The 27,164-nt window shown below is 40.6% G+C and overlaps 1 protein-coding gene across 13 annotated transcripts; it reads right to left on the bottom strand.

Moving 5' to 3' along the window:
* Nucleotides 1–26,861, bottom strand: ITGB1BP2 (integrin subunit beta 1 binding protein 2). Of its 13 annotated transcripts, XR_011435114.1 has the most exons (14): nucleotides 26,648–26,861; nucleotides 26,340–26,389; nucleotides 26,193–26,249; nucleotides 25,972–26,117; nucleotides 25,175–25,269; nucleotides 25,011–25,069; nucleotides 24,783–24,853; nucleotides 24,549–24,648; nucleotides 24,080–24,193; nucleotides 23,774–23,836; nucleotides 19,957–19,995; nucleotides 13,439–13,741; nucleotides 2,299–2,453; nucleotides 137–647 (listed from the first exon to the last, which is right to left on the bottom strand). XR_011435114.1 is itself a non-coding variant. In XM_023633744.2 (12 exons), the coding sequence occupies exons 1-12, from the start codon at nucleotides 26,709–26,711 to the stop codon at nucleotides 13,679–13,681; spliced, it is 921 nt and encodes a 306-aa protein (XP_023489512.2). In that variant the 5' UTR covers nucleotides 26,712–26,861; the 3' UTR covers nucleotides 13,101–13,678. The 13 variants fall into 13 exon arrangements, 7 of the variants coding, with proteins under 7 accessions (XP_005614310.1, XP_023489512.2, XP_070114893.1 ...); XR_291123.4 differs by lacking the exon at nucleotides 13,439–13,741 and having other exon boundaries at nucleotides 1–647; XR_011435117.1 differs by lacking the exon at nucleotides 19,957–19,995.
* Nucleotides 26,862–27,164: the final 303 nt, after the last annotated feature.

Here is a 27,164-nt window from a genome sequence, read left to right as displayed (position 1 = left end):
TTTTCCTATAAAAATGGCAATATCAGAAAGTTTAATAATACATTGTTTTGACAAGGGTGTGGAGAAACAGACACTCTCATATTTTGTTGTTGAATTGTAAACCGGTATAAATTTTGGAAAGCAACTTATCAAAAAATTTTAAAACTAAACATGCCTTTTTTATTAGTGAGTAACAGAAAGCCCAACTCCAATAGGCTTAAACAATAAAGAGGGTTTACTGGTTCATACAACTGCAAATTCCAGGGGATGAGTGGGCTTTGCAATTGGTTTGATTCTGTGAATCAAAAATATCACCAAGGGGGACTGGCCCCGTGGCCGAGCGGTTGGGTTCGCGCGCTCCGCTGCAGGCGGCCCAGTGTTTCGTTGGTTCGAATCCTGGGTGCGGACATGACACTGCTCATCAAACCACGCTGAGGCAGCGTCCCGCATGCTGCAACTAGAAGGACCCACAACGAAGAATATACAACTATGTACCGGGGGGCTTTGGGGAGAAAAAGGAAAAAATAAAATCTTTAAAAAAAAAAAATATCACCAAGGACCTAATTTCCTTCCAGTCTTCCAAAGTATGAGCTTCATCATAAATTTGACTCCATTCCTGGTAGCAAAAGGGCTGCAGCATTTGAAGGCTTCACATCAGCCACACCACGCTGTCCAAAAGAAGATACAAAGCTGGCTTCTGTTATCTCAGAAGAGCAAAGAACAAAAACAAAAAAACCACTTTTCCCCCAAATACTTCAATGAACATCCTCTAACATTTCATTAACTTGAATTGAGTCACTGGTCCATTCCTGAACAATCCCCTTGACAGGACAATGGTATGCATTGATTGGCTAAGGCCTGGGTTGCCTGAACCAATCACTGAAGCATAGGGGATGAGCTTACTCTGATTGGGTTACACGGTGGTACACCTCTGACCAGAAGCTAGGGGTGAGATCAGTTCCACTCCTTCAACCTTTATGACTGCTAAACAATGGGGAAGATACAGGATGGATGTTGGGCAGGGAAACATATCAACCACTATATATTTTGACCTAGCAACCATACTTTTAGGAATTTACCCTACAAATATACTGTCACATGTGCACAAATAAGTATGTTCAAGGAGATTATTTATAAAAACAGGATATTGGAAGCAACCAAAGTACCTGGGACTGGTTAAAATTATGATGTAGCCATAAAAAAGAATAAAGCAGTTGTAAATGTATTGATATGACACAATCTCAAAGATATACTAAGTGAAAAAGTAGAGTGAATAGCCTGCTACCATGTATGAAAAAAAGGAAAAAGAGATGGATATATAGATATAGATACAGATTTTTTTTTTGCTTTTAGCTGAGGAAGATTTGCCCTGAGCTAACATCTATTGCCAATCTTCTTCTTTTTTTTTTGTATGTGAGCCACCACCACAGCATGGCCACTGTCAGACGAGTGGTGTAAGTCCACACCTGGGAACTGAACCTGGGCTGCCAAAGTGGAGTGCATAGAACTTAACCACTAGGCCACTGGGGCTAGCCCAATATAGATACATATTTAAGTGAAAAAAAGGAAAGTAAACTTCCATTTTCATCAATAAAGCAGACCAGATAGATAGAGATATCCAAACACATGTGCACACACATATAAAACCCATTTATACTTGCATAAGATACACGAGAAACTGACAATAGTGGTGGCTTCTGGAAAGGGAACCAGGAGAACTAGGGAATAGGAGTAGGGGTAATATATAACTCTCATTGTATATCCTTCTATATTGCTTGAATTTTTTTTACCATGTGTATGTATTTTCAATTAAAGACCAAAAATATTTATTAATTACAGGTTTCTATTTTTTATCTGTCAGGTTGTCAAAGATAAAAACATTTGTTAATAGTTGGCAAGGATGTTGGGAAATAGGCCCGCATATGTATTGTTGGTGGGTGTATAAATTAATGCACCCTCTTTGGAAGGCAATTTGGTAATAGCTATTAAAACTAATAATGCACATAATCTTTCACCTAGCACTTACACATCTAGGATTTTATCCTACTGATATACTTACACATATTGGCAAAGATGCGTGAATAAACACATGGCCTGCAGTAGTGTTTGTGGTAACAAAAGACCGAAAATCATTTAAATATCCATCAGTAGAGGATTAATTAACTAAATTATGATAGATCCACAAAATGGAAGTTAATTTTAAGAAGATAGAATTCTAAGCAGCAATGAAAAAGAACAAACTACTGATATACTCAACAACATAGATGAAGCTCACAGACAATGTTGAATGAAAGAAGTCAAAGGTGAAAGAGTACATACCGCTTATGATTCCATTTATATGAAATTCAAATACAGGCAAAACTGATCTACGACTACAGAAGTCAGAATGTGGTCAATCATGGGCGTGGGTAAGGACTGAGAAGGGGCACAAGGAGTCAGCGTTCTGTGGTGCTGGAAATGTTCTGTATTTTGACCTGGGGGGAGGTAAATAGATGTATACATATGTAAAAATGTATACTTAAGACTCGTGCATTTTACTATATGTAAGTTATATCTCAACAAATGAAAAACAGAAAGGGAATGAGGTAGATTATACAGTCATGCATCACTTAACGATGGGGATAAGCTATGGGAAATGCATCATTAGGCAATTTTGTCAATGTGAAAACATAGAGTGCACTTACACAAACTAGGCTATATGGCACTAATCTTACAGAAACACTGTCATATATGCGGTCCATCATTTAGCGAAACGTCATTATGCGGCACATGACTGCATAGTGATATGGAATGAATTTCAAGATATATTTTTAGGTGTGTGTGGAGACATGTATCTCCGCCCATATGCACATACATCCATACTGCATTGGCAGTAAAGTAGAGGAAACAATTAAATAACTACAACTCTACTGGGTAAGTGCTGGGGCAGACTTTGCTCTGAAGTCATCTGATCCCTGGTGGCCTACAACCTAAGTTTTAAAGGCCGCAGGCTTACAGGTGATGTCTAATCAGAGTTCAGGTGAAGAATAAAGAAAACAGAGGAGCAGCAGCATTTGAAGAGAAATAGCTGAGAATTGATTAAAGATGCCAATCTTTAAGATCCAGGAATCCCAAACAGGAAAAAGAAAACAAAGAAAGAAAGAAATCCCTATTCAGACACATTGTAGTAAAACCTCAAACACGAAAGAAAAGATCTTAAAAGGAGAAAGACTTTGTGTCTATTTATAGAATTATACTACACTACCTATGACATATTCTTGCCACCAAAAGAGGAAAAAATAGAACCTGAAGGTAAATCCAATCAAGCTGCTAGATCTAATCAATATTCAGGAAATAAAAGGAACAGGGAACCTACACCACAGGGATGCAATGATGAAAATCCATTCTACAGGAAGTGCTATAGGACAAACAATCCAATTTCTTCAACAAATGAATGCTATGGGAGTGAAAAAATGAGAGAGAAGGAAGGGGAACCTATAGATTAAGAGACTTAAGAAACATATCAACCAATTACAGAGTATAGTTCTTATTTGGATCCTGATTCAAACAAATTAAACATAAACACATTTATGAGACAATCAGGAAAATTTGAACAGTGACCATACATCTGATGATATTGAAGAACTGTTAATTTTTTAGAAGTGGTGGTTTTCCTGTAATGTTTAAGAAAGGTCCTTATACTTTAGATACATACAAGACATACAACATACATATTTATGGATGAAATTAAATAATATGATGTCTGATATGTGCTCCAGAATAACCCTGGTGTTCAGGTGGGGGACCAGGGCTCAGGGGAATATAGATCAAACAAGATCGGCCAGGAGTGAACAATCACTGAGGCTGGGAAACAGGTATATGGGAGTTCAGTGTGCTATTCTCTTTACTTTTGAATGCTTGAAATTTTCCATAATGAAAGTAGGGGGGAGAAAAAGAGCCAAAAAGAAGACAGATTACCTACAAAGAAATGACTGACAGCTGATTTATCGAGAAAAAAATCAGGGTTTAGAATAGTGTTTATAGTATGCCACTATTTGTGTAAAAAATAACATATTCACATATATGCTTATATTTGCATTGATTTCTCTCTGGTAGTTCACATAAAAATTGTTAATAGGAATTGCCTCTTAGTAAGGGAACTGGGAAACTGGGGAATAGAGATGGGTAACTCTTCACATATCCTTTTGTATTATTTTAATTTTTTACCTTGTACTTGTAGTACTTTAAAAATATTCTCTCAGTGGACTAGGCACAGGAGACTTTTATAACTTGATGAAGAGCATAGAAAACAACTGTAATCATCATACTCAATAGTGAAATACTAGTAGCATTCACTTAAAGTCAGAACAAAATAAGAATATTCACTTGTTTTTACAACTATTACTCAACCTTGTTCTGCAGGTTCTAGTCAAAACATTAAGACAGAAGAAGATAAAAGTTATAAATGTTGTAAAGGAAGAGCCATAAAATGTCCCTGTTTATATATGATACATAGATGATCTAAGAGAATCAACTGAGATACTATTAGAATTAAATGGAGAAAGAGTTTGTTTTAAATCAATAACTTCTCTCTATAAAAACAATATCCAATTAGAAAATATAATGGGGAACAAAGATCCTATTCACAGTAGTGAAAAAAAATGATAGGAATAAATGTGACAAGAAATGTACAAAACATTTAAATGAATAAAACTACAAAATATTACTTAAGGCTCTAAGTGTGAAGATCTGACAAATGAATAGATGCACAATATTCCTGAATGAGAAGTTTCATAATTGAAAGAAATTTCAAATAACTACAAATTAACATAACAATCTCATTGGGATTTGGAGGGATAGGGTGGGAGTACTGGAGAAGTTGGTTCTGATGTTCATCTGGAAGAATATACAAAAAGAGCAAAGAAACTTTTTTTTTTTTAAGATTTTATTTTTTTCCTTTTTCTCCCCAAAGCCCCCCAGTACATGGTTGTATATTCTTTGTTGTGGGTCCTTCTAGTTGTGGCATGCGGGACGCCGCCTCAGCATGGCCTGATGAGCAGTGCCATGTCCGCGCCCAGGACACGAACCAACGAAACACTGGGCCACCTGCAGTAGAGTGCACCAACTCAACCACTCGGCCACAGGGCCAGCCCCCAAAGAAACTTTTAAAAGATAGAAATGAGGGACTACTTGCCTACCAGATATCAATTATATAAAGCTGTGATATGGTTCAAGAATAGACAGATCAATGGAATTAAATAGAAATGCAATCACGTGAGAATTTAGTATATGACAAATACAGCATTTCAAATCCCTTCTGAGATGCCACTTAAAGTATACTAAAACAATATATAAAATATGTACAAACCCATAAGGACAAAAAGTTCTTGGGGTTCTCTAGAGGCAGGAAAGCCATATGAGAAATGGTAGCTGAAACAGTAGCTGGGAAGAAATTTTGGTCTAGTACAAAGAAGGATACAGATGAGAAGGGACCATTTTACCAATAAAACTATGGAAAGGCGGGGCTGGCCCCATGGCCGAGTGGTTAAGTTCACGCGCTCCGCTGCAGGCGGCCCAGTGTTTCGTTGGTTCGAATCCTGGGCACGGACATGGCACTGCTCATCAAACCATGCTGAGGTGGCGTCCCACATGCCACAACTAGAAGGACCCACAACGAAGAATATACAACTATGTACCGGGGGGCTTTGGGGAGAAAAAGGAAAAAAAAATCTTAAAAAAAAATCATTATAAAAACAAACAAAAACTACGGAAAGGCTCCAGGATTCAAGACACCAGGTACAGTAGAGGATGGGCATGACACATGGTGCTGAAAACAGTTTAACTGAAAGTCTGTACATGAATATTCCATAAAAAATGCTCACTCTTTCCTGTAATGAGAAGAAATGCAAAATAAAAATGAGATACCATTATTTGCACATCTGGTTGGTAAAAAATTTTTTTAATGGATAACATAAAGTATTGATCAGGGTATTGGGGAAACTGATACCTCATACGCTGCTGGGTGTCCAGGTAAATTAGAACAGCCTTTGTGGAGACAAATGGAGCAATATCAATTAACATTTTAGAATGTAAGGATGTGTATGCCTTCTTTCCAGCAATCCCACTTCTGGGAATCTATCCTCAGGAAACATTACAACATATATTCAAAGATACAAGTACAATGATTTTCATTGCTGCATAATTTATAATAATAAAAAATTGGAAACAACCTAAGCATTCATCAATAGGGGAATAGTTAAATAAATTATGGCATATCCATACAATAAACGACTATGCAACACAAAAAAGAATGTCAGAGATCTATACATATCTATACATATATATCTATATATTGACAAGGACATATTCGACATATCTTCAATGACTATAAAGTGTTATGCTGGTGACTTCAGCAACATTGTGGAGAGAACTGTTCCCTTTATCTCTCCCCCTTTGAATTACAACTAAATGGACATTCATTGGCCAATGGAGGATACCCACACAGTATAACAAGATGCCTGACAAACCCACACAGCTATACATCTGAAGGTGGATGGACTGAGCACCTGGGAAGTAGCAGAGATAGGTGAGCACTCCTTTACCCTTCTCTGGCAGCCCTGTGCATATGCATGAACACATTCCTGGCCGGCAGGAGTGCCCATAGTACCGCTGATTCCAGAAAGTGGGAATGTGCCTTGGCATGACTGTAAAAAGAGGCAGTGGCAGCCCTAAGCCCATGTGTGCATGCTTTCCTGGCAGCAGGAGAGCCCACTGTGCTGCTACGGTCCCAACGAGCAGACCAGGCTTGGAACCCATAAAGCCCCACCCACCAAACACAGCAACTGGAGTGACCATAGGAAGAGGCAGCAGGGGGTTGGCACCATGGGCTAGTGGTTAACTTTGGTGCACTCTGCTTCAGCGGCTGGTTTTGGTTCCCGGGTGTGGACCAACACCACTCATCGGCGGCCATGCTGTGGCAGCGGCCCACATACACAACAGAGGAAGACTGGCACAGATGTTAGCTCAGGGTGAATCTTCCTCAGTAAAAAAAAAGAAGAAGACATGACGGCAGATCTATGCACATACACGAATGCTTTCTTGGCCAGCAGGAATGCCCACAGTACCACTGCGGCCCCACAAGTGAGAATATGCATTGGCACAACTGTAAGAAGAGGCAGCAGCAGCCCTGAGCCCATGTGCAAACACTTTCCTGGCTGGAGAGAGAGCTCACCATGCTGCTGCAGTCCCAACAAGTAGTCCCAGCTTGGACCCTGGGAAGAAGCCCTGCCCACCAAGCACAGAGGCCAGCATGACCAAAGGGGCAGGGCAGATATACATGCACATGTGAATGCTTTCCCAGTGGGCAAGAGTGCTCATAGTACCACTGCAGCCTCACAAGTGGGAATGCACCTTGGAGCAACTGTAAGACGAGGCGGTGGTAGCCCTGAGCCCATGTGCACAAAACAGAATAATTTGTCACAACAATAACTTAGAAAAGGAAGAGGAAAGGGATGGACCCAGCTTAGGCTAACGGAGATAAAAGGCTATCAGAAAATGGACTATCTCATCTACAAGATCTTTTATACAAACCTCACAGTAACCACCAAACAAAAAATCAGAACAGAGACACAAATCATAAACAAAGAGAAAACCATCATAGAGAACCACCAAAGTGAATAGGCAGTCAGAAATACACAGGCCGAGAAAAAAGGGAAATGCAGAACAACCAGAAAACAAGTGATAAAATGGGAATATTAAGACCTCATATATCAATAATCACTCTAAATGTAAATGAATTGAATTCTCCAAACAAAAGACACACAGTGGCTGGATTAAAAAACAAGACCCAGGGGCCCGCCCGGTGGCACAGTGGTTAAGTGCGTACATTCCGCTTCAGCGGCCCAGGGTTCACTAGTTCAGATCTCGGGTGTGGACATGGCACTGCTTGGCACGCCATGCTGTGGTAGGCGTCCCACATATAAAGTAGAGGAAGATGGGCATGGATGTTAGCTCAGGGCCAGTCCTCCTCAGCAAAAAGAGGAGGATTGGCAGCAGTTAGCTCAGGGCTAATCTTCCTCAAAAAAAAAACAAGACCCAACGATATGCTGCCTCCAGGAAACATATCTCAGCTCTAAAGACAAACACAGGCTCAGAGTGAAGGGATGAAAGACAATACTCCAAGCTAATGGCAAACAAAAGAAAGCAGGTGTTGCCATACTTATATCAGACAAAGCAGACTTCAAGATAAAAAAGGCAATGAGAGACAAAGAGGGGCAGTATATAATGATAAAAGGGACATTCCACCAAGAAGAAATAACACATAAATATATATGCACCCAACACAGCAGCATCAAAGTATATAAAGCGACTATTAACAGATCTAAAAGGAGATATTAATAACTCAATAATAGTGGGGGACCTTAACACCCCACTTTCATTAATGGATAGATCATCCAGAAAGAAAGTCAACAAGGAAACAGTGGAATTAAACAAAAAACTAGACCAGATGGACTTAATAGATATATATGGAACATTCCATCCCAAAAGAGCTGAATACACATTCTTCTCAAGTGGAATGGAATATGCTCAAAGATAGACCATATTTTGGGAGACAAGGCAAGCCTCAATAAATTTAAGAAAATTGAAATCATATCAAGCATCTTTTCTGACCACAATGCTATGAAACTAGAAATCAACTATAAGAAAATAGCTGGAAAAGTGATAAATATGTGGAGACTAAACAACATGCTACCAAAAACCATTGAACCAATGAAGAAATTAAAGGAGAAATCAAAAAATTTCTGTAGACAAGTGAAAATGAAAATACACCATATCAACTAATACGGGAGGTAGCAAAGGCAGTTCTAAGAGGGGAATTCATTGCAATACAGGCCTACCTCAACAAACAAGAAAAATCCCAAACAAGTAATCTTAAACTACACCTAAGAAAACTAGAAAAAGAAGAACAAACAGAGCCTAAAGTCAGCAGAAGGAGGGGAATAATAAAAATTAGAGCAGAAAAACAGTAGAAAGGATCAATGAAACTAAGAGCTGATTCTTTAGAAAGATAAACAAAATTGACAAATCCTTACCCAGACTCACTAAGAACAAAAGATAGAAGGCTCAAATAAATAAAATTAGAAATGAAAGAGGAGGGCCGGCCCCGTGGCTGAGTGGTTAAGTTCGCATGTTCTGCTGCAGCGGCCCAGGGTTTCGCTGGTTTGGATCCTGGGCACGGACATGGTACTGCTCGTCAGGCCACGTCGAGGCGGCGTCCCACATGCCACAACTAGAAGGACCTGCAACTGAGATATACAACTATGTACCAGGGGGGATTTGGGGAGATAAAGCAGGAAAAAAAAAAAGATTGGGCACAGTTGTTAGCTCAGGTGCCAATCTTTAAAAAAAAAAAAAAGAAAAAAAAAAGAAATGAAAGAGGAGAAATTACAACAAATACCACAGAAATCCAAAGGTTTATAAGAGAATACTATGAAAAACTGTATGCCAACAAATTGGACAATCTGGAAGAAATGGATAAATTCACACAACCTCCCAAAACTGAATCAAAAATAAATAGAGAATCTGAATAGATCAATCACCAGTAAAGAGATTGAAATAGTAATCAAAATCCTCCCCCAAAATAAAAATCCAGGACCAGATGGCTTCTCTAGAGAATTCTACCAATCATTCAAAGAAGATTTAATACCTATCCTTCTCAAACTATTTAAAAAAATTAAAGAAGATGGAATATTTCCTAACACATTCTAAGAGGCAAGCATCACCCTGATCCCAAAGCCAGACAAGGACAACACAAAGAAGGAAAATTACAGGCCAATATCATTGATGAACATAGATGCAAAAATCCTCAACAAAATATTGGCAAACTGAATATAGCAATACATTAAAAGGATCATACACTGTGATCAAGTGGGATTCATACCAGGGACGCAGGGATGGTTCAACAGCTGCAAATCAATGAATGTGATACACCACATTAACAAAATGAGGGATAAAAACCACAGGATTGGGGGCCCAGCCCCATGGCCGAGTGGTTAAGTTCACGTGCTCTGCTTTAGCAGCCTGGGGTTTGCCAGTTCAGATCCTGGGCGTGGACCTATGCACTGCTCATCAAGGCATGCTGTGGAGGCATCCCACATAAAAGAACTAGAATGACCTACAACTAGGATATACACCTACGTAGTGGGGCTATGGGGAGGGAAAAAAAAGAGGAAGATTGGCAAAAGATGTTAGCTCAGGGCCAATCTTCCTCAAAACAAAACAAAACAAAACCACAGGATCATCACAATAGACGCAGAGAAAGCATTTGACAAGATCCAACATCCATTTACAATAAAAACTGAATAAAATGGGTATAAAAGGAAAGTACCTCAACATAATAAAGGCCATATATGACAAACCCACAGCCAACATCACACTCAATAGGGAAAAACAGAAAGCCATCCCTCCAAGAACAAGAGCATTGTCACCTCTCTTATTCAACATAGTACTGGACGTTTTGACCAGAGCAACCAGGTAAGAAAAAGAAACAAAAGGTATCCGAATTGGCAATGAAGAAGTGAAACTCTCACTGTTGGCAGACAAAATGATTTTATATATAGAAAACTCTAAAGAGTCCATCGGAAAACTATCAGAAATAGTCAACAACTACAGCAAAGTTGCAGGGCACAAAATCAACTTACAAAACTCATTTGCATTTGTATACTTTAATAACAAACTAACAGAAAGAGAACGCAAGAATACAATCTCATTTACAATCACAACAAAAAGAATAAAATATCTAGGAATATATTTAAACAAGGAGGTGAAAGACCTATACACTGAAAGCTATAAGACATGATTGAAAGAAATCGATGATGATATAAAAAAATGCAAAGATATTCCATGCCCACGGATTGGAAGAATAGACATGGTTAAAATGTCCATACTACCTAAAGCGATCTACAGATTCAACGCAATCCCAATCAGAATACCAATCACATTCTTCACGTAAATAGGACAAAGAATCCTAAAATTCATATGGGGCAAAAAAAAGACTCCAAATAGCTAAAGCATTTCTGAGAAAAAAGAACGAAGCTGGAGGCATCACAATCTCTGACTTCAAAACATACTACAAAGCTATAATAATCGAACTGGTACAAAAACAGACAAACAGATCAATGAAACAGAATTGAAAGCCCAGAAATAAAACCACACACATCTACGGACAGATCTTCCACAAAGGAGCCAAGAAGATAAAATAGAGAAACGAAAGTCTCTTCAATAAATGGTGCTGGGAAAACTGGACAGCCACATGCAAAAGAATAAAGTAAACCATTATCTTACACCATACACAAAAATTAACTCAAAATGGATTAAAGACTTGAAGGTAAGACCTGAAACCATAAAACTCCTAGAAAAAAAATAGGCAGTACACTATGACATTGATCTTAGTAGCATCTTTTCAAATAGCATGTCTATTTAGGCAAGGGAAACAACAGGAAAAATAAATAAATGGGACTACACCAGAGTAAAGAGCTTCTGCAAGGCAAAGGAAACCATGATCAAAACAAAAAGACAATACACCAACTGGGAGAAAATATTTGCAAATCATATATCCAACAAGCGGTTAATCTCCAAAATATATAAAGAACTCACACAAATCAACAACAAAAAAAAACCAACCCAATCAAAAAATGGGCAGAAGATAGGAACAAACATTTTTCCAAAGAAGATATACAGATGGCCAACAGGCACACGAAAAGATGTTCAACATCACTAATTATTAGGGAAATGCAAGTCCAAACTACATTGATGGATTGTAATTAGTCTTTGAGCGGTGAACATGTTGTAATCTACAGAGAAATTGAAATATATAATGATGTACATCTGAAATTTATATAATGTTATAAACCACCGTTACTTCAATAAAAAAGAATTTAAAAAACTACACTGAGATAGCCCTTACACCTGTCAGAATGGCTATAACTACCAAGACAAAAAATAACAAATGTTGGAGAGGATGTGGAGAAAAGGGAACCCTCATATACTGCTGGTGGGAGTGCAAACTGGTGCAGCCACTAGGAAAAACAGTATGGAGATTCTCAAAAAATTAAAAATAGACATACCATATGACTCAGCTATCCCACTACTGGGTATTTACCCAAAGAGCTTGAAATCAACAATTCAAAGAGACTTATGCACCCCCGTTGCAGCATTATTCACAATAGCCAAGACGTGGAAGCAACCCAAGTGCCCATCAACTGATGAATGGATAAAGAAGATGTGGTATAGGGGCCAGCCCAGTGGTGCAGCGGTTAAATGTGCACGTTCTGCTTCACTGGCCTGGGGTTCACCGGTTCAGATCCCGGGTGCAGACATGGCACCGCTTGGCAAGCCATGCTGTGGCAGGCGTCCCACATATAAAGTAGAGGAAGATGGGCACAGATTTTAGCTCAGCGCCAGCCTTCCTCAGCAAAAAAGGGAGGGTTGGCGGCAGATTTTAGCTCAGGGCTAATCTTCCTCAAAAAAAAAAAAAAAAGATGTGGTATATACTTACAATGGAATACTAGTCAGACATAAAAAAAAAAAGACAAAATCACCCCATTTGCAACAACGTGGATGGATCTTAAGGGTATGATGTTAAGTGAAATAAGCCAGGCAGAGAAACACAAACACTGCATGATTTCACTCATATGTGGAAGATTAACACACGGATAGAGAGAACATATTAGTGGTTACCAAAGGGGAAGGCGTCGGGGGGGGGTGGGTTAAAGGGGTAAAGGGGCACATATGTATGGTGATGGATAACAATTAGATTACTGGTGGTGAGCACGAGGCAGTCTATCAGAAATTGATAAATAATAATGTACGCCTGAAATTACACAAGGTTATAAACTATTATGATCTCAATAAAATAATTGAAACAAAAAGTGCTATGCTTAATGGTTAAGCAAGTTACAGAAAAAGTATTACAGAATGATTCCTCATAACCCAAAAAGAAAAAACAAGCTTGTCCATATATATGTATGTAGGTATCTACTCAGACTTTTACTATGTCTCTACATGTTGTATGCAAATATATATTTGCAAATGCATAGAAAATGTCTGGAAGAATACACACCAAACTGCTAACAGTGACCTCCTTTGAAGAATGAATTTAAGGATTCAAATATTTTATTTTCCATTTTATTCACTTCTACAAGTTTTTTGTTTTTTTAAAGATGAAGGGAGCTCGTACCAGGAAGTTGAATATTTAAGTGTCACATTAAAGCAGATGATACTCAAATCTATCTTCAGTGCTGACTTTTCTCACGAACTCCAATCCTGCCTTTACAATTAACTGCCTGCTAGCATTTCCTCTAGTATGTTTAGCCATCATTTCAAACCCGTATCTAAAATAAAATTCATCATCAGAATATTAAAATAGTATTAGTTCTAGTTCCTGGTTTTCCTATTTCTGTTAAAAGCACCAGCCTTCTACCTGTTACTTAAGCTTGAAGCCTTGGAGTAGTCCATCTTATATCCTTCCCTCTTCTATCAGAAAAAAATCATCGTCTTGGGGCCGGCCTGGTGGTGCAGCGGTTAAAGTGCGCACGTTCGGCTTCGGTGGCCCGGGGTTCGCCGGTTCAGATCCCGGATGTGGACATGGCACCGCTCATCAAGCCATGCTGTGGTAGGCGTCCCACATATAAAGTAGAGGAAGATGGGCACGGATGTTAGCTCAGGGCCAGGCTGCCTCAGCAAAAAGAGGAGGATTGGGAGCAGATGTTAGCTCAGGGCTAATCTTCCTCAAAAAAAAAAAAGAAAGAAAGAAAAAAAAAAGAAAACATCATCAAGTCCAAGGTTTTGTCCTTTTTTTAGAATAATATCTTACATGTCTCTTTTCTGTCTATTTTTTGCTACCCTAATTCAGGCCCTTTACTCAACAAATATTTATTGAGCACAATATTATGTATGAGCCAGGCAGTTTTAGGTGCTGGGAATAGTGCAGAAAGACAGACTTATATTCTAGTGAAAGAGAGAAATAATATACAAGTAAAAACATAATTATGCAGTAATATTGTTAACATATTTATAATACTTATCCTATACCAGGCACTGTGCTAGGCTTTTTAGACATGTTAATTCATTTAAGACTCCTAATGACCCTATGATATAGGCACCGTATTAATCCCATTTTATGGTTGAGGAAACCGAGGCACATAGCTCTTAAGTAGTTTAAGGGCATATAGCTAGTAAGTGGAGGAGTCAAGATTTAAAGCCGGCAGCCTCATGTTATAGTCTGTCCTCTTAACTGTAATCCTATATTGCTCCTCATGTAAGGAAACCTCAGTTGACGACAAGGGCTATGGGGAAAATCAAATAGGATGTGATAGTAACTTGGATGGCAGGTGCTAACTTAGAGAGGATGGTCAAGAAAGGCCTCTCTGAGAGGTGATTTTTTCTGTGGAAGAACTTGAGCAGTTTGACCTGTAAAGCTTCTCTCTGGATTTTGCTAATTGCACAGGCACTGTGCAGTTCCTCTGTACTTCCTGCAAAGTGGCAGCTGGATCCAAAGACTAGATCAAACCCAAGTTCCATCCCTTTGGTATGACTTAGGATGGACATGCTGTCTGACGTCTTTCTTTTTATAATCTTAGAAACTGTTGATGCTTACTCTCTATATCTATTTATTGAAGATTGCAAAACGGTGATATTCTAATTTTATTATTTCTTTTTATTCGTTGGAATAGTTTTGTAAAAGGACGTGTCCCCTCATCTACTATTCTGTTACCCAGTTCATCTAGGAAAGGCAGGATAAATGCTTGATTCTCTCCCTTTGTTCATGAATTTTCAAGATAATGAATTGGTTCCCTATCTTGAAAGGTGCTATTTGAGCTCAGATGTGAATGACAAGAAGGAGCCAGCTATTGAAAGACCAGCAGGAAGACTATTCCAGGCAGGGGGATCAGACAGCACAGAGGCACTGGGGAAAGAGTGAGCTGTGTTAAGTTCAAGGAACACAGAAGACCAGCATGGCCACAGTACTTTCACTCCTACCTGTGGATCTATTTTGTTATAGACTGAATGTTTGTGTCCCCCTAAAATTCATATGTTGAAATCCTATCCCCCAATGTGATTACATTAGGAGGTGGGACCTTTGGGAGGTAATTAGGATTAGATGAGGTCATAAATGGGATTAGTGCCCTTATAAAAGTTACGAGAGATCTTGCTTCTTCTCTCTGCTCTCCAACTGGTAGAGGGCCCTCACCAGAACCTGACCATGCTGGCACCCTGATCTCGCACTTCCAGCCTCCAAAACTTTGAGAAATAAATTTCTGTTGTTTATAAACCACCTAGTCTATGGTACTTTGTTATAGCATCCTGAACTAAGACATATCTCTTAAATCTACTACTCTCTTCTCCATTCTCACTACCACAGCCACTTAGTCTGGGATCTCATCTTTCTCCCCTGGACCACTGCACTTATCTTCAATTGGTTTCACGGCCTCCAGCATCTCTTCCACCCTACTCAATTACCTCCTTACTCACCAAAAGCTTTCAATTCAGGGTATAATTCTTTCTGGTGAGAATGCATCTATACTTTTATAAAAGATGTCATTGGAAAAATAAGATTCATTTAATGCAGGGAGGTGTTTGCTGAAAAGTACCGCTGGACACCAAAGAGCACAGGCTTTATAGTCAGACCTGGATTTGAGTCCCAGCTCTGACACTTGATAGCTGTGTGACCTAGGGAAAATTACGTAACCTCCTGGAAGCTCAGTTCCCTCATCTACTAAAAAAATGATAATAATAACGCCTTTAATACTGTTGTAAGAATTAAATGAGAATATAAATTCGCATTTGAGATATATGTATATATAATATAGAAAGAGGGAGAAAAGAGAAAATATTTATTTATTTATTACAGTGCTTAGATCATAGTAAAGACTCAATAAAGAGTAGTTTCTTTAATTTTTTTTATTACTCCTCCCACCATGCCTCTTGCAGAAGCTCCAGTTTCAGTGATGAATTCCACTTGCTTAAAGCCTCAGTCACTGCTAAGAGCTGTCCTAGAGCCATCTGAGAACATCCAAAACCTAAGGACCCAACTGGGATCTTAGAAGAGGAGCTTGATATCATGCCCCGCTAGCCTCGCAGAGTCCCTTTGACAAGCCCATCTGGGAACCAGTGAGGCCCTCGGTTGATCAATGATATCTCACATTGATAGGATGCTTTTCCAAACAACTTTTATGTCTCTGATCACCTCATCTCTAACCTTAGTGGGACCCCTAGCTACTGTACCTCTCACATCATCCAGATCAGTGATTATCTCCCAGTTACAGCAGATGTAGTGTTACTGTCTCTGGGACCCCTGCCTCCACGTCCTCTTTGTCCTTTTCTGCTCCCAAAGTCCCAGAACACGCTAGAGGGAGAACCCAGCAGACCAATATAAATTCATGCTGTCCAAATTCTACTTGGCCCTTGCAGCCGCTCAGCAACCCTTTGACTTGTCTCATACATTCCCTGGCACTGTCCCCACAGAGACTGTTCCAGACCTTCCTCTTTCTCCTCAAACTACAAATTCCAATCTCCCTGCTTCTACTTCCACAGATTTCATATTAGACACTTTGATCAGATTAACTGTCTCTCCTGCAACAAATCAGTAATATCTTTCTCCCTTCCATCCCTGTCCTCTAGCCATCCAGTTCCCTTCCTGGGAAAGCAATCAATGTTCCTGATCTCTTATTTATCCTTTCAGAGATATTTTATGACTCTACAAGCAAAAATATGGAAAAGAGGGAACTTGCACTGGTCATTAAAGACAAATAGGATTTGGATAGGATAGGTGGAGAGAAAGGAGATAATATTCCAAGCAGAGGAAACATGTGGGGCAAGGGCACAGAGGTGGGAATGAATAAGATATATTTAGAAAACAGAGTATAGCAAGTACAGTAATCCCCTGAGAAATAATCCAAGCTGCTGCCTCAAGTGTTCCCTCTCCTTTTCCAGTTCTGACTTCAGCCTGATCATTGCTTCCCTGCCTGTCCTGCTCTACATACCAGGAGAGTGGAAATCTGACACTACACGGCCCCTCACCCATCCTATCTTGCCTGGACCTCCATTACTATTTATTGAGCTTTGACCCTAACCATCTGTTTCTGTCCTGCTAAAGAGGTCCTAGCTCCTTCCTGAGTCACTCTCCAAGCCAGACAGACACCTTCCACTTCTTTGGTCACGTGGACAAATTCTCCACACCACTGAAAATAGGACAATGAACATAGAAGACGCATTGTACAGACATTATTGATTTTACCAATACAGACAACAAACAGAGGTCAAGGAAACATATTAAACTATACAACAGAGATGCAATCAGCAAAACCCAGACTGTGTGAAACTCTACTGAAAAACAATCTGATTTCTTCAAGAAAAAATCGTAAGGAAGAAAAGAGACGAAAGGGAATCTTTAGTTTAAAAGTGACATATAACACATATGCACCAACCACTATGTATGGACTTTATTTGGATACTGATTCAAAGAAAAAAGCTATAAAAAACTCTTTTGAAATTTAGGAAACTTGGAAATTTAAATACTGACTTGGTATTTGATGATATTAAGGGAATGTTGCTTGTTCGTGTGTGCTAATGGTATTACAATTATGATTTTTTTTAAATGATCCTTACCTTTTAAAGATACATACAGAAATATTTAGCTATGGAATAATCTCATATTTGGGATTTGCTCAAAAATAATATGGGAGGAAGGAAACAGATGAAACAAGAGTGCCCAAGTGTTGATACTAGTTGAAGCTGAGTTTTGGGAAATGAGGATTCATTATATACTATTCTACTTTTGTACATGTTTTAAATTCTCCATAAAAAAGTTTTAAAACAATGTTATTGAATTATCAAGCATCTGATGGAAGTGTGTGTATTAGTCTGAAGGAGTGGAACAGGAGGAGCTGGAATTTGAGAAGAGGAAGGTCTGGAACAGTCTCTGTGGGGACAGTGCCAGGGAATGTATGAGACAAATAAAAGGGTTGCTGAGCAGCTGCAAGGGCCAAGTAGAATTTGGACAGCATGAATTTATATTGGTCTGCTGGGTTCTCCCTCTAGCGTGTTCTGGGACTTTGGGAGCAGAAAAGGACAAAGAGGACGTGGAGGCAGGGGTCCCAGAGACAGTAACACTACATCTGCTGTAACTGGGAGATAATCACTGATCTCGATGAAGTGAGAGGTACAGTAGCTAGGGGTCCCACTAAGGTTAGAGATGAGGTGATCAGAGACATAAAAGTTGTTTGGAAAAGCATCCTATCAATGTGAGATATCATTGATCAACCGAGGGCCTCACTGGTTCCCAGATGGGCTTGTCAAAGGGACTCTGCGAGGCTAGCGGGGCATGATATCAAGCTCCTCTTCTAAGATCCCAGTTGGGTCCTTAGGTTTTGGATGTTCTCAGATGGCTCTAGGACAGCTCTTAGCAATGACTGAGGCTTTAAGCAGTAGCTATGTGACCTCAAGCAAGCTATTTCCTTTTCTGAGCCTTGGTTTCCTCATCTATAAAAATTTGGGATAATAATACCTACTTCACAGAACAGGTGTGCGGATTAAGTAAAATAATGTGGGTAGAAGTGCCTAGCATAGCGGCGTTCTATGCATGATGCTTAACTCCCTCAGCAGGTGAATATAATCTCCCTTAATCCTGACGCTGATGCAATGGTATGGTAAATATGTTATCACTTTATAGACTAGCAAAACCTGACTGTAAAGAAAATCCTATTTTCTTACTGAAACATTATAAAATTGGATATTGGAGTGTACCCCTCCTCTCCAAGGAGAAAAACACCCCAACTTTCCTAATAGGCTGAGGTAAAAAGCTTCTGGTGAAAAGAAAGAGGAGCAGTACTAACAATATCAAACAGTTATACAGTACTTACTATATGCCAGACACTGTTCTAAATATGTGTTAGCTATTATTACTATAACACACAATCTGGGCCACAAAGGAAAGATATGGCCTAGAGATAAAAATGTGTGAGTCATCTGCATGTGGTTGGTATTTGAAGTCATGGGCATAATTGAGAGCATCTAGATGAGAGTTATATACAAGAAGAGAGCAAGCCTAGGACTGAGTCCTGAAGCACTGCATCATTGAATGGCCAGGCAGAAAAGGAGGAGGCTGCAAATGAGAGTGAAAGGAATGGCCAGAGAAGTAGGAGAACCACCAAGAGAAGCAGTCATAGAAGCCAATGTATGAAACGTATTACAAGGAAGAAACCATCATGAGTATCAAATTTTGCTTGAGAAATCAAGTTAGATGAGGACTAAAAGTATCCATTGGATTTAGTAACTTGGTGGCCAGTGGTGACCCTATCACAACAGCTTGAGGAGGCTGAAAGTCAGATTGAAGTGTATTGTGAAGGGACTAGGAAGAAGGAAATGAAAAAAGAGTAGTTATTTCAAGAAGTTAGGTTATAAAGGAGAGAAGGGAATTAATACCTGGAGATGGATGTGAAGGCAAGGGAAATTGTGTTTTTAAGACTGGAGAGACTTGAGCATGTTTAAATGTCAATGAAAACATTCAATGAGAGGGAAAGGTTGAATAACAGGAGAAAGAAAGGATAACTAATAGTGTAAGGTTTCTGGGAAGCTGTGAGGGGCTAGGATACAAAGCTCAGTGGGAAGAAAGGAGAAGTGTAAAAGGAGGTAGGGAGAGGATTTGGGCTAATGTGAACAAATGTGTAGATCTGACGGTGAGAAGTGAGGGATTCAATGAGATAATGCATGCAAAGCACTTAGCGTAGTGCCTGGCAGCTTAGCTTGTCATCAGAAGTCGTAGCTATGGTTATTGTTGTTGTTGTTATTGTTAATGCTATACACTTTCTTGAAACTTGCTTACATTTTAGGCTGTGGGCTATGTAAAATGAGCTAGTACACTATTAATGCTGTAAATTTGAAATTTTGTATATCAAGTTTATATACAACAAGGGTTACTTGAACTTTTTGATTCCTCACCTCCATCCTCTCCAGGAATTCTGGGTAGTTGCTGGTCCCCTGATTTTGATAAGATAGAAAAAAGTTGTACATTTAAGATTAGTGCACTTTATGCACTTTTCTATATGCATTTTATACCTCCAAATTTATAAATGTCCACCAAAGTCCCTATTGATATCAACTCACCCGTGGAAAAACGACATTAAAGGTAAACTGCTGGGGCTGGCCCGGCGGCGCAGCAGTTAAGTTCGCACGTTCCGCTTCTCAGCGGCCCGGCGTTTGCTGGTTCGGATCCCGGGTGTGGACATGGCACCGCTTGGCAAAAGCCATTCTGTGGTAGGCGTCCCACGTTTAAAGTAGAGGAAGATGGGCATGGATGTTAGCTCAGGGCCAGTCTTCCTCAGCAAAAAGAGGAGGATTGGCAGTAGTTAGCTCAGGGTTAATCTTCCTCAAAAAAAAAAGAGTAAACTGCTGCTAGGGTTAGAAGGGATCTGAAAGGTTCATCAAGGGGGAAACTATTTGTACTTCGAATCCATGGAATGAGAGCAGAGCACTGAGCCAGAACTATTGAACATCCTGGAGGTCCAGGAAGATCCTCTACTTCTGATCAAACTTCTCTGGGAGATAGAGGTCATGCCCCTGGACACATTCCCTAATATCCCCTAATCTTGCCTCAGTCTCCAAGTCCTCAGCTGTGCTATGCTGTGATCCCTCGCCTTTGCTGCCCATGTCGATTCTCCCGCCCCCATCTTACCCCTAGCTCCCAATGAGACTTTATGTTCCTTGAACCTGAATTGAGAGGAAAGGGTGCTAATCAAAGAACTGGAGATCATCTGAGGCTTGGTGAGCTTCGTGGAGTTTGAATCTCCCAGATTCTTGGCCACCCTGTTGAGGGAGTAAATCTGACTCAAGGGAGACTCAAAAAAGAGATATCACTCCTCTAAATAAGAATCTACATTTAAAAAGAAAAGGCCTATGATGCCTATTTAGCTTTCTTTTAAATCACGTTCAAAACCCTTGATCTAGAATTTTAGGCTCCTCCCAATCCAGCCACATGCCACTTAACTAACTTTTTAGTTAAACATACCCTCTGATATGTTAGCGGTGGTTTACAAACAGCAAAGGGACTAAACTTGGAGAGAGTCTGAAGAGGAACATTTACTTTTTACTCTCTATACTTAATTGAGTCTTTTATAGTGACAATGTATTACTTTTGGAATTCAAAATAAAACACAAAAAGTAAAATAAAACACCTCCCTGTCCCAGCCTGCTTCTCCCTATTCTTTCAGACCCATACAAATTTCTCATTCCTCAAATTTCCATTCAAAGTGCACTTCTTAACCCTCAGATTTATGGTCAATTAATTTTCAACTAGGGTGCCAAGATAATTCAATGGGAACAGAGTAGTCTTTTCAACAAATAGCGCTGGGGCAACTGGATGTCCATATGCAAAACATAAAGTTGGGCCTCCACCTCATACCACGTACAAAAATTAACTCAAGATGGATCAAAGACCTATAGGGAAGAGCTAAAAGCATGAAACACTTAATAGAAAACAGAGGAGCAAATCTTCATGACTTTGGATTAAGCCATGGTTTCTCGGATATGACATCAAAAGCACAAGCAACCAAAGGAAAAATAGATAAATTAGACTTCATAAAAATTCAAAACTTTTATGTATGAAAGGACACCATCAAGGAAGTGGAAAGATATATAACACACAGAATGGGAGAAAACATTTGTAAATCATATATCTGACAAGAGATTTGTCTCCAGAATATATTAAAAAAACTCTCACAACTCAATAAAAAGACAAATAACCCAATTAACAAATGGGCAAAGGATTTGAATAGACATTTCTCCAAATAAGATACACAAATGGCCAATAAGCAACTGTAAGCATACCCAGCATCATAAGCCATCAGGCAAAGGCAAATTAAAACCACAATGAGATTCCACTTCACACCCACTAGGATGGCTATAATACAAAGGACAAATATCAAGAGGTCTCAAGGATGTGGAGAAACTGGAGCCCTTTTACACTGCTGGTGGAAATGTAAAATGAGGCAGCCTCTTCAGAAAACAGTCTGGCACTTCCTCATAAGGTTAAAGTTACCATTTGACTCAGAAATTACACTCTGTGTATATCCAAGAGAAATGAAAACATATCTCTCTATAAAAACTTGTACATGAATGTTCAAAGGAGCGTTATTCATAACAGCCAAAAAGTGGAAACAACCCAAATGTACCTCAACTGATGAAGAGAGAAACAAAATGTGATATATCCACACGGTGGAATGTTACTCGGCCATAAAAAGGAATGAAGTGCTGATACATGTTACAACATGGATAAACCTTGAAAACATTATGCTAAGTGAAAGAAGTCTGTCACAAGAGACCTCATATTGTATGATTCCATTCATATGAAATATCCAGAATAGGTAAATCCATAGGCAGCAGCAAGTAGATTAGTGGTTGCCTAGGGCTATGAGTTTAGGGGAAAATTGGGAGTGACTGCTAAAGGATACAGAGATTCTTTTTGGAGTGATGAAAATATTCTAAAATTGATTGTGGTAGCACAACTCTGAGTATACTAAAAGAAAAACACTGAATTTTACACTTTAAGCGGGTAAATTGTATAGTCTGTGAATTGCATCTCAATAAAGCTGTAAAAAAAGTACTTCTTCCATAGAATCTTCCCTTTCTACTACAGTCCACAATAATCTCTCAATTCTCTCAACTCCTACAGCACTTAAAAACTGTACTGCACAATTCAGCACTCAGTTAAACTACCTGATAATGTTTATCATTTCATGTAGATTAGCCTTGACTTTGTCAGCCAGACTGTAATGTTCCCGAGAGGAATGAGTAAGTCTTCTGTTTCTCATGTATCGCTAGACCACCTAATACATAACTGGGCACAGAATAAGTACTCAGTAAATACCTGGTGGTTGTGAAGAATAGATTGAATGTGCATGTGCTTGTTTTCACACGTGTGTTGAATACACACAAAAGTTGGGGGGAAATGAAGACAATTTAGATAGTGATGTGAGAGAACGACACTATGTGAAACTGCAGAATACAAGATTTATTTAAGGGAAAAAACAGCATAGTTTGGACACTTTTGTTCTCCCCTCCTTCAGCCTCCTGCTGCTCAATGACGCCACATGGCCAACCAAATCCTGGTCTCTGAGATCCTAAGGGAGTCATTGAGGTCCTGTCTAGATACTTGACTGTCTGGTGTCACTATTCCCCCATCGCTTCCTCCTCTTCCTCCTCCTCTGTCCAGCTCAGATCATCATCTGAATCCTCAGATTCTTCCTCATCCATCTCTAACCCAACCCCTGCCTTAGCCTTCTCAGCTAGTGCATCGGGGTGCTCCAGCTGGGCCCAGGATCCTGGGTCAGCCTTGACCAGGGAGATTTCAACCCGAGATGGCATCAAGGAGACAGAGCTCTGCTCCACGTTTATGACCTGAGGAGGAGGGAAAGATAGAGGAACACAGAAGAAAGAGAAAATGAGGAAATCAAAGGGATTGGGGTCAGGGTGGGGCGGTGATGAATGATAGGGAGAAAAAGCAAAAAATGTAAGGTGGGGAAAAAAAGATAGGGGAGGAATAAGACAATATAGTAAGGGGAAGAGAGGGAGAGAAAGAGGAAAGAAAGGAGAGGGGAGAGGAGAGGGAGAAAATGAGGGAGGGAGAGATAGAGAATATCAAAGCAAATGAAGAGAAAACCTTCACTTTCCCAGTACAACTCCTTCCCTCAAGACATTCCAGTCTGGCCCTTCTTTTCACCCAATCTGCCTCCCCCTCTTGTGCCCCCTTATCTTCACTTACCCCCCAGAGCTTCATCTGTGCTTGGAACACACGGTTACCATCAAAGACAATGTGGACATGAAGCTGAGAGAAAAGAATTACAGGGGTAGTAACAATCCCAGAAGGTCAGAACAAGTCATTACGACAGAGAACCAGGACAGAGATCCCTACATCCACAGGTCAGCTGGATAACCCTAACCTAATAGCTCTACCTTCCTCTCAGGGGACTATGGAGCCTACATGCTAACTGCATACAGCAACTCTGCCTGTAAGATTGTACTATCACCCAATTCACTAGTCTCCCATCCAGCATCAGACATTCCTCACCTCAGTTTGACTGGCCTTCACCCAGTTGAACGCAGGAAGTGGAATCTGGCCATATACAGTCACCACTACTAAGGAATCTGTCTGGTGCCAATCATGACGGCAAGACGCTGGCAGCTAAAAAGAAGATGTGAAATGTGGGTGGTAAGAATGAACTCAACCTCGAGGGAGTTCTCATGGTGTGTGTTAAGAGACGGAGTCTCACTCAGGAAGATTCTCCAATGCTGCCCTCACTTTCACCAGACTTCTTCGACTCCATTACTACTGGTGGGAGTGTTGGAGCTGTCAGTCATGGAACTACATCAGACTACCTCATATTGCAAAGCCTCTGGGCTGGTGAGGGATAAGGAGCAGAATCTTATTTGGTCCAAACAAAAGGAAGAAAATAGAGAGCTTGGCCATGAGGTACAGGGAGGAGGAATTATTTCTGGAATTGGGTACTAATCAAGAATTCACCAAAGTTGGGGCTTACCTGCTTCCCCCAGTCATGTCTACCAACTCTGCATCCTGGCTGTGCCAGAAATGCCCCAAAATCCAGGGTCTGGATGCCACAACAGCTCCAAGACTTCATTCTGAGGTAGGAAGAGAATTCAACTGAATCTCCCTTCCCCTCTCCACAAGCCCCGCCTCCACAACCCCCCACTCCCATCTGATGATCAACATTGGGAGAAACCTGTCTCACAGACCACCCAGTCCCCTCCCTCACCCCTCATGGAATCGAGGTGCTCCTGGGTGGTAGGTACATGGAGTAGCATCACTCTCGGGTCCTTGGTAAACCTAAGACGGATAAACAAGAATTAGAAAAAGAATCAGGTCATTCTAAAGTGTACCTCACGCAGTCTCATATCTATACTGTTATCCCTCAGTTGTAGCATCTCTCAGCCACGTGCTTGGGCCTCCCCCCCCCCCCCCGACCCCCCAAACTCTCACTCACAGCATCACATCCTGGGTTCTGGCAGCTGGAACCAGTCCGGATCAGACTACTGTCAAGTCCTGGGCAAGGGAAACCGAGTCAGGAACCTATCCATTCCCTTCACCCAATTGCCATATTCACTAAATTCCAGTCTGCAAAGCCTGTCCTACTAAGGACCCACTTACCTGCTCCAGGTTTCTGGTCTAATTCCTTCTGTTCCAATGCCATTTCCAGGGCTTGGGATATATTTAGTGGAAGCAGCTTTGGTAGCAACTCTGACCTAGGGGTATGGGTGCGGTGATTTAGTTCTGACCCATTAACCATTATTGACAGCTCCAACACTCCCACCAGTAGTAATGAAGTCGAAGTCCGGTGAAAGTGGGGGCAGGGTTTGAGAAGTTGGGTAGTAGTCCCATTGCCAATTTTCTTCTCTCTGGACATCCCAAATCCCTGAACCCTGGCGAAATCCCCAGGTCTTCTCTTGCCCATCTACTCAGTTGCTCTAAATCTAACCACGTTTCTCTGCAGAACTGTATCATTTCCTCTTACTCTTTATCTAATGAATTGTGGACCTAATATGACTTTCTTCTGTTGCTCATGCTGTCTCCACAAAATTAAGTTATTCTCTGCAGCCTCCTGGCTGCCAATATACTACATCCTTTTCCTGATGTAAAACTTATTTTAAAGCCCTTTCCAAAAAGAAAAAAAATCATTTTCAACATGTGTTATAACTAAGTATGTATTCATGAGGGGCTATCTACTCTGTTGACTCAAAATACCTATCCTCTCACCCCATACCACCTTAGAGCAAAGGACATTATTTCCGGACACAAATTCCGCCTAAGGCACAAAATATACACCAAGCCCTGACACCTGGCCCTCCTCACATCTCTAGTCCCTAGCTCCCAAACCCCAGTGGCCCATTATTCACTCCTAGGAAACTCCGTGAATATAGGAAAAACCCGGGGGGCCTCCTCTTTACTTGGGCCTCTCGCGGCGCAAAGTCTCTGCTGACTTTGGAATCATATTCAGAGGTTTTTGCTCCTGAAGTGAATTGCTTGTGGCAGGGCCCTCAGGTTGAGGGGCCTCAGGGAGCTTCTCAGCACAGTGTGGTCCCACAGTACAGCCCTAGTACAGATAAGGAGAGGATTAGCAATAGAATCCTTCTATTAGGGGCAGAATCCAAGGAAGTAAAGACTTTACCTTGATGTTTAAGAACTCAGAGAAATCTACAGTTCGCTTCCGGCAGCAGGACCAACCCTGATGAGAAGAGACCCAGCTCAGCTTAGACTCCTGGGTATATTTCCTTTGGGAAATGCCCTTGCTCTCCCCGCCTCGCCTACTCCTCACCTTAAGTGCATCATGGAAGATTGGAACCCCAGGGTGATGGCAACAGGAATCTGTGGATACCGGTAGAAGGATCAAGGAAGGAAAGGTAATCACACCAACTATCACCTATTTCTTCCCCAGGTTTATATACTTACAGTTTTTCCATATATTAAAAAAAAATCAGTAAACACTGATCACCTAGATCAATGAAAGTAGGGCAGGTATACTAATTTTTTCTCTGCTCCTTTCACAGACTGCCCACAGCTGATCACCACCCCCCCCCCCAACACCCACAGAGCCCCCTGGCAAGGTGAGGATTACTTACTCACCAGGAAGGTTGGTACTGGGGTCAAAGTGCTGCCCACAGCCTTTGTTATGGCAGAGTAGAGACATGGATCTGTTGGTAGAATTACTCAAAAGGGTATTTCAAGGAGTCTGGCTGCCGAGTGGGGAACACCTCTTAGTCTGGAGGCTTTTAGCTGCCTGGAAGGGCCAGCTGTTTCTATCTTTAGTTCAGGAGGCGTATACCTCCTAACATGGGCAAGGGAACTTCAACTGGTCTTCCCAGCCAATAGGAAAGAGCTCGGGAGCATTTCAGCTCTGAGGCTCAAGAAAAAAGGATCCGGCAGAGTAGGGCTGGGAACTTGGGTGAGGTCAGCTAACCACTGCTGAGACAGTTTTAGATTTACCATGCCAATTCCAAGCCTCTGACATACCAGCAGCTGCTCAGAAACCAATACCGATTTTGAGACCCCTCCCAGCTCAGTGAGGGTACTCCAGTTCCTCCAGCCCATTTTCTTCCTCTTTCAAAGCAGCAGCTTTCCTCCCATCCTCATTACTTCTGTG

Source organism: Equus caballus, chromosome X (assembly GCF_041296265.1).
Source record: "Equus caballus isolate H_3958 breed thoroughbred chromosome X, TB-T2T, whole genome shotgun sequence".
Lineage (NCBI taxonomy): Eukaryota > Metazoa > Chordata > Mammalia > Perissodactyla > Equidae > Equus > Equus caballus.
This window is presented reverse-complemented; position numbering and strand designations above follow the sequence as displayed.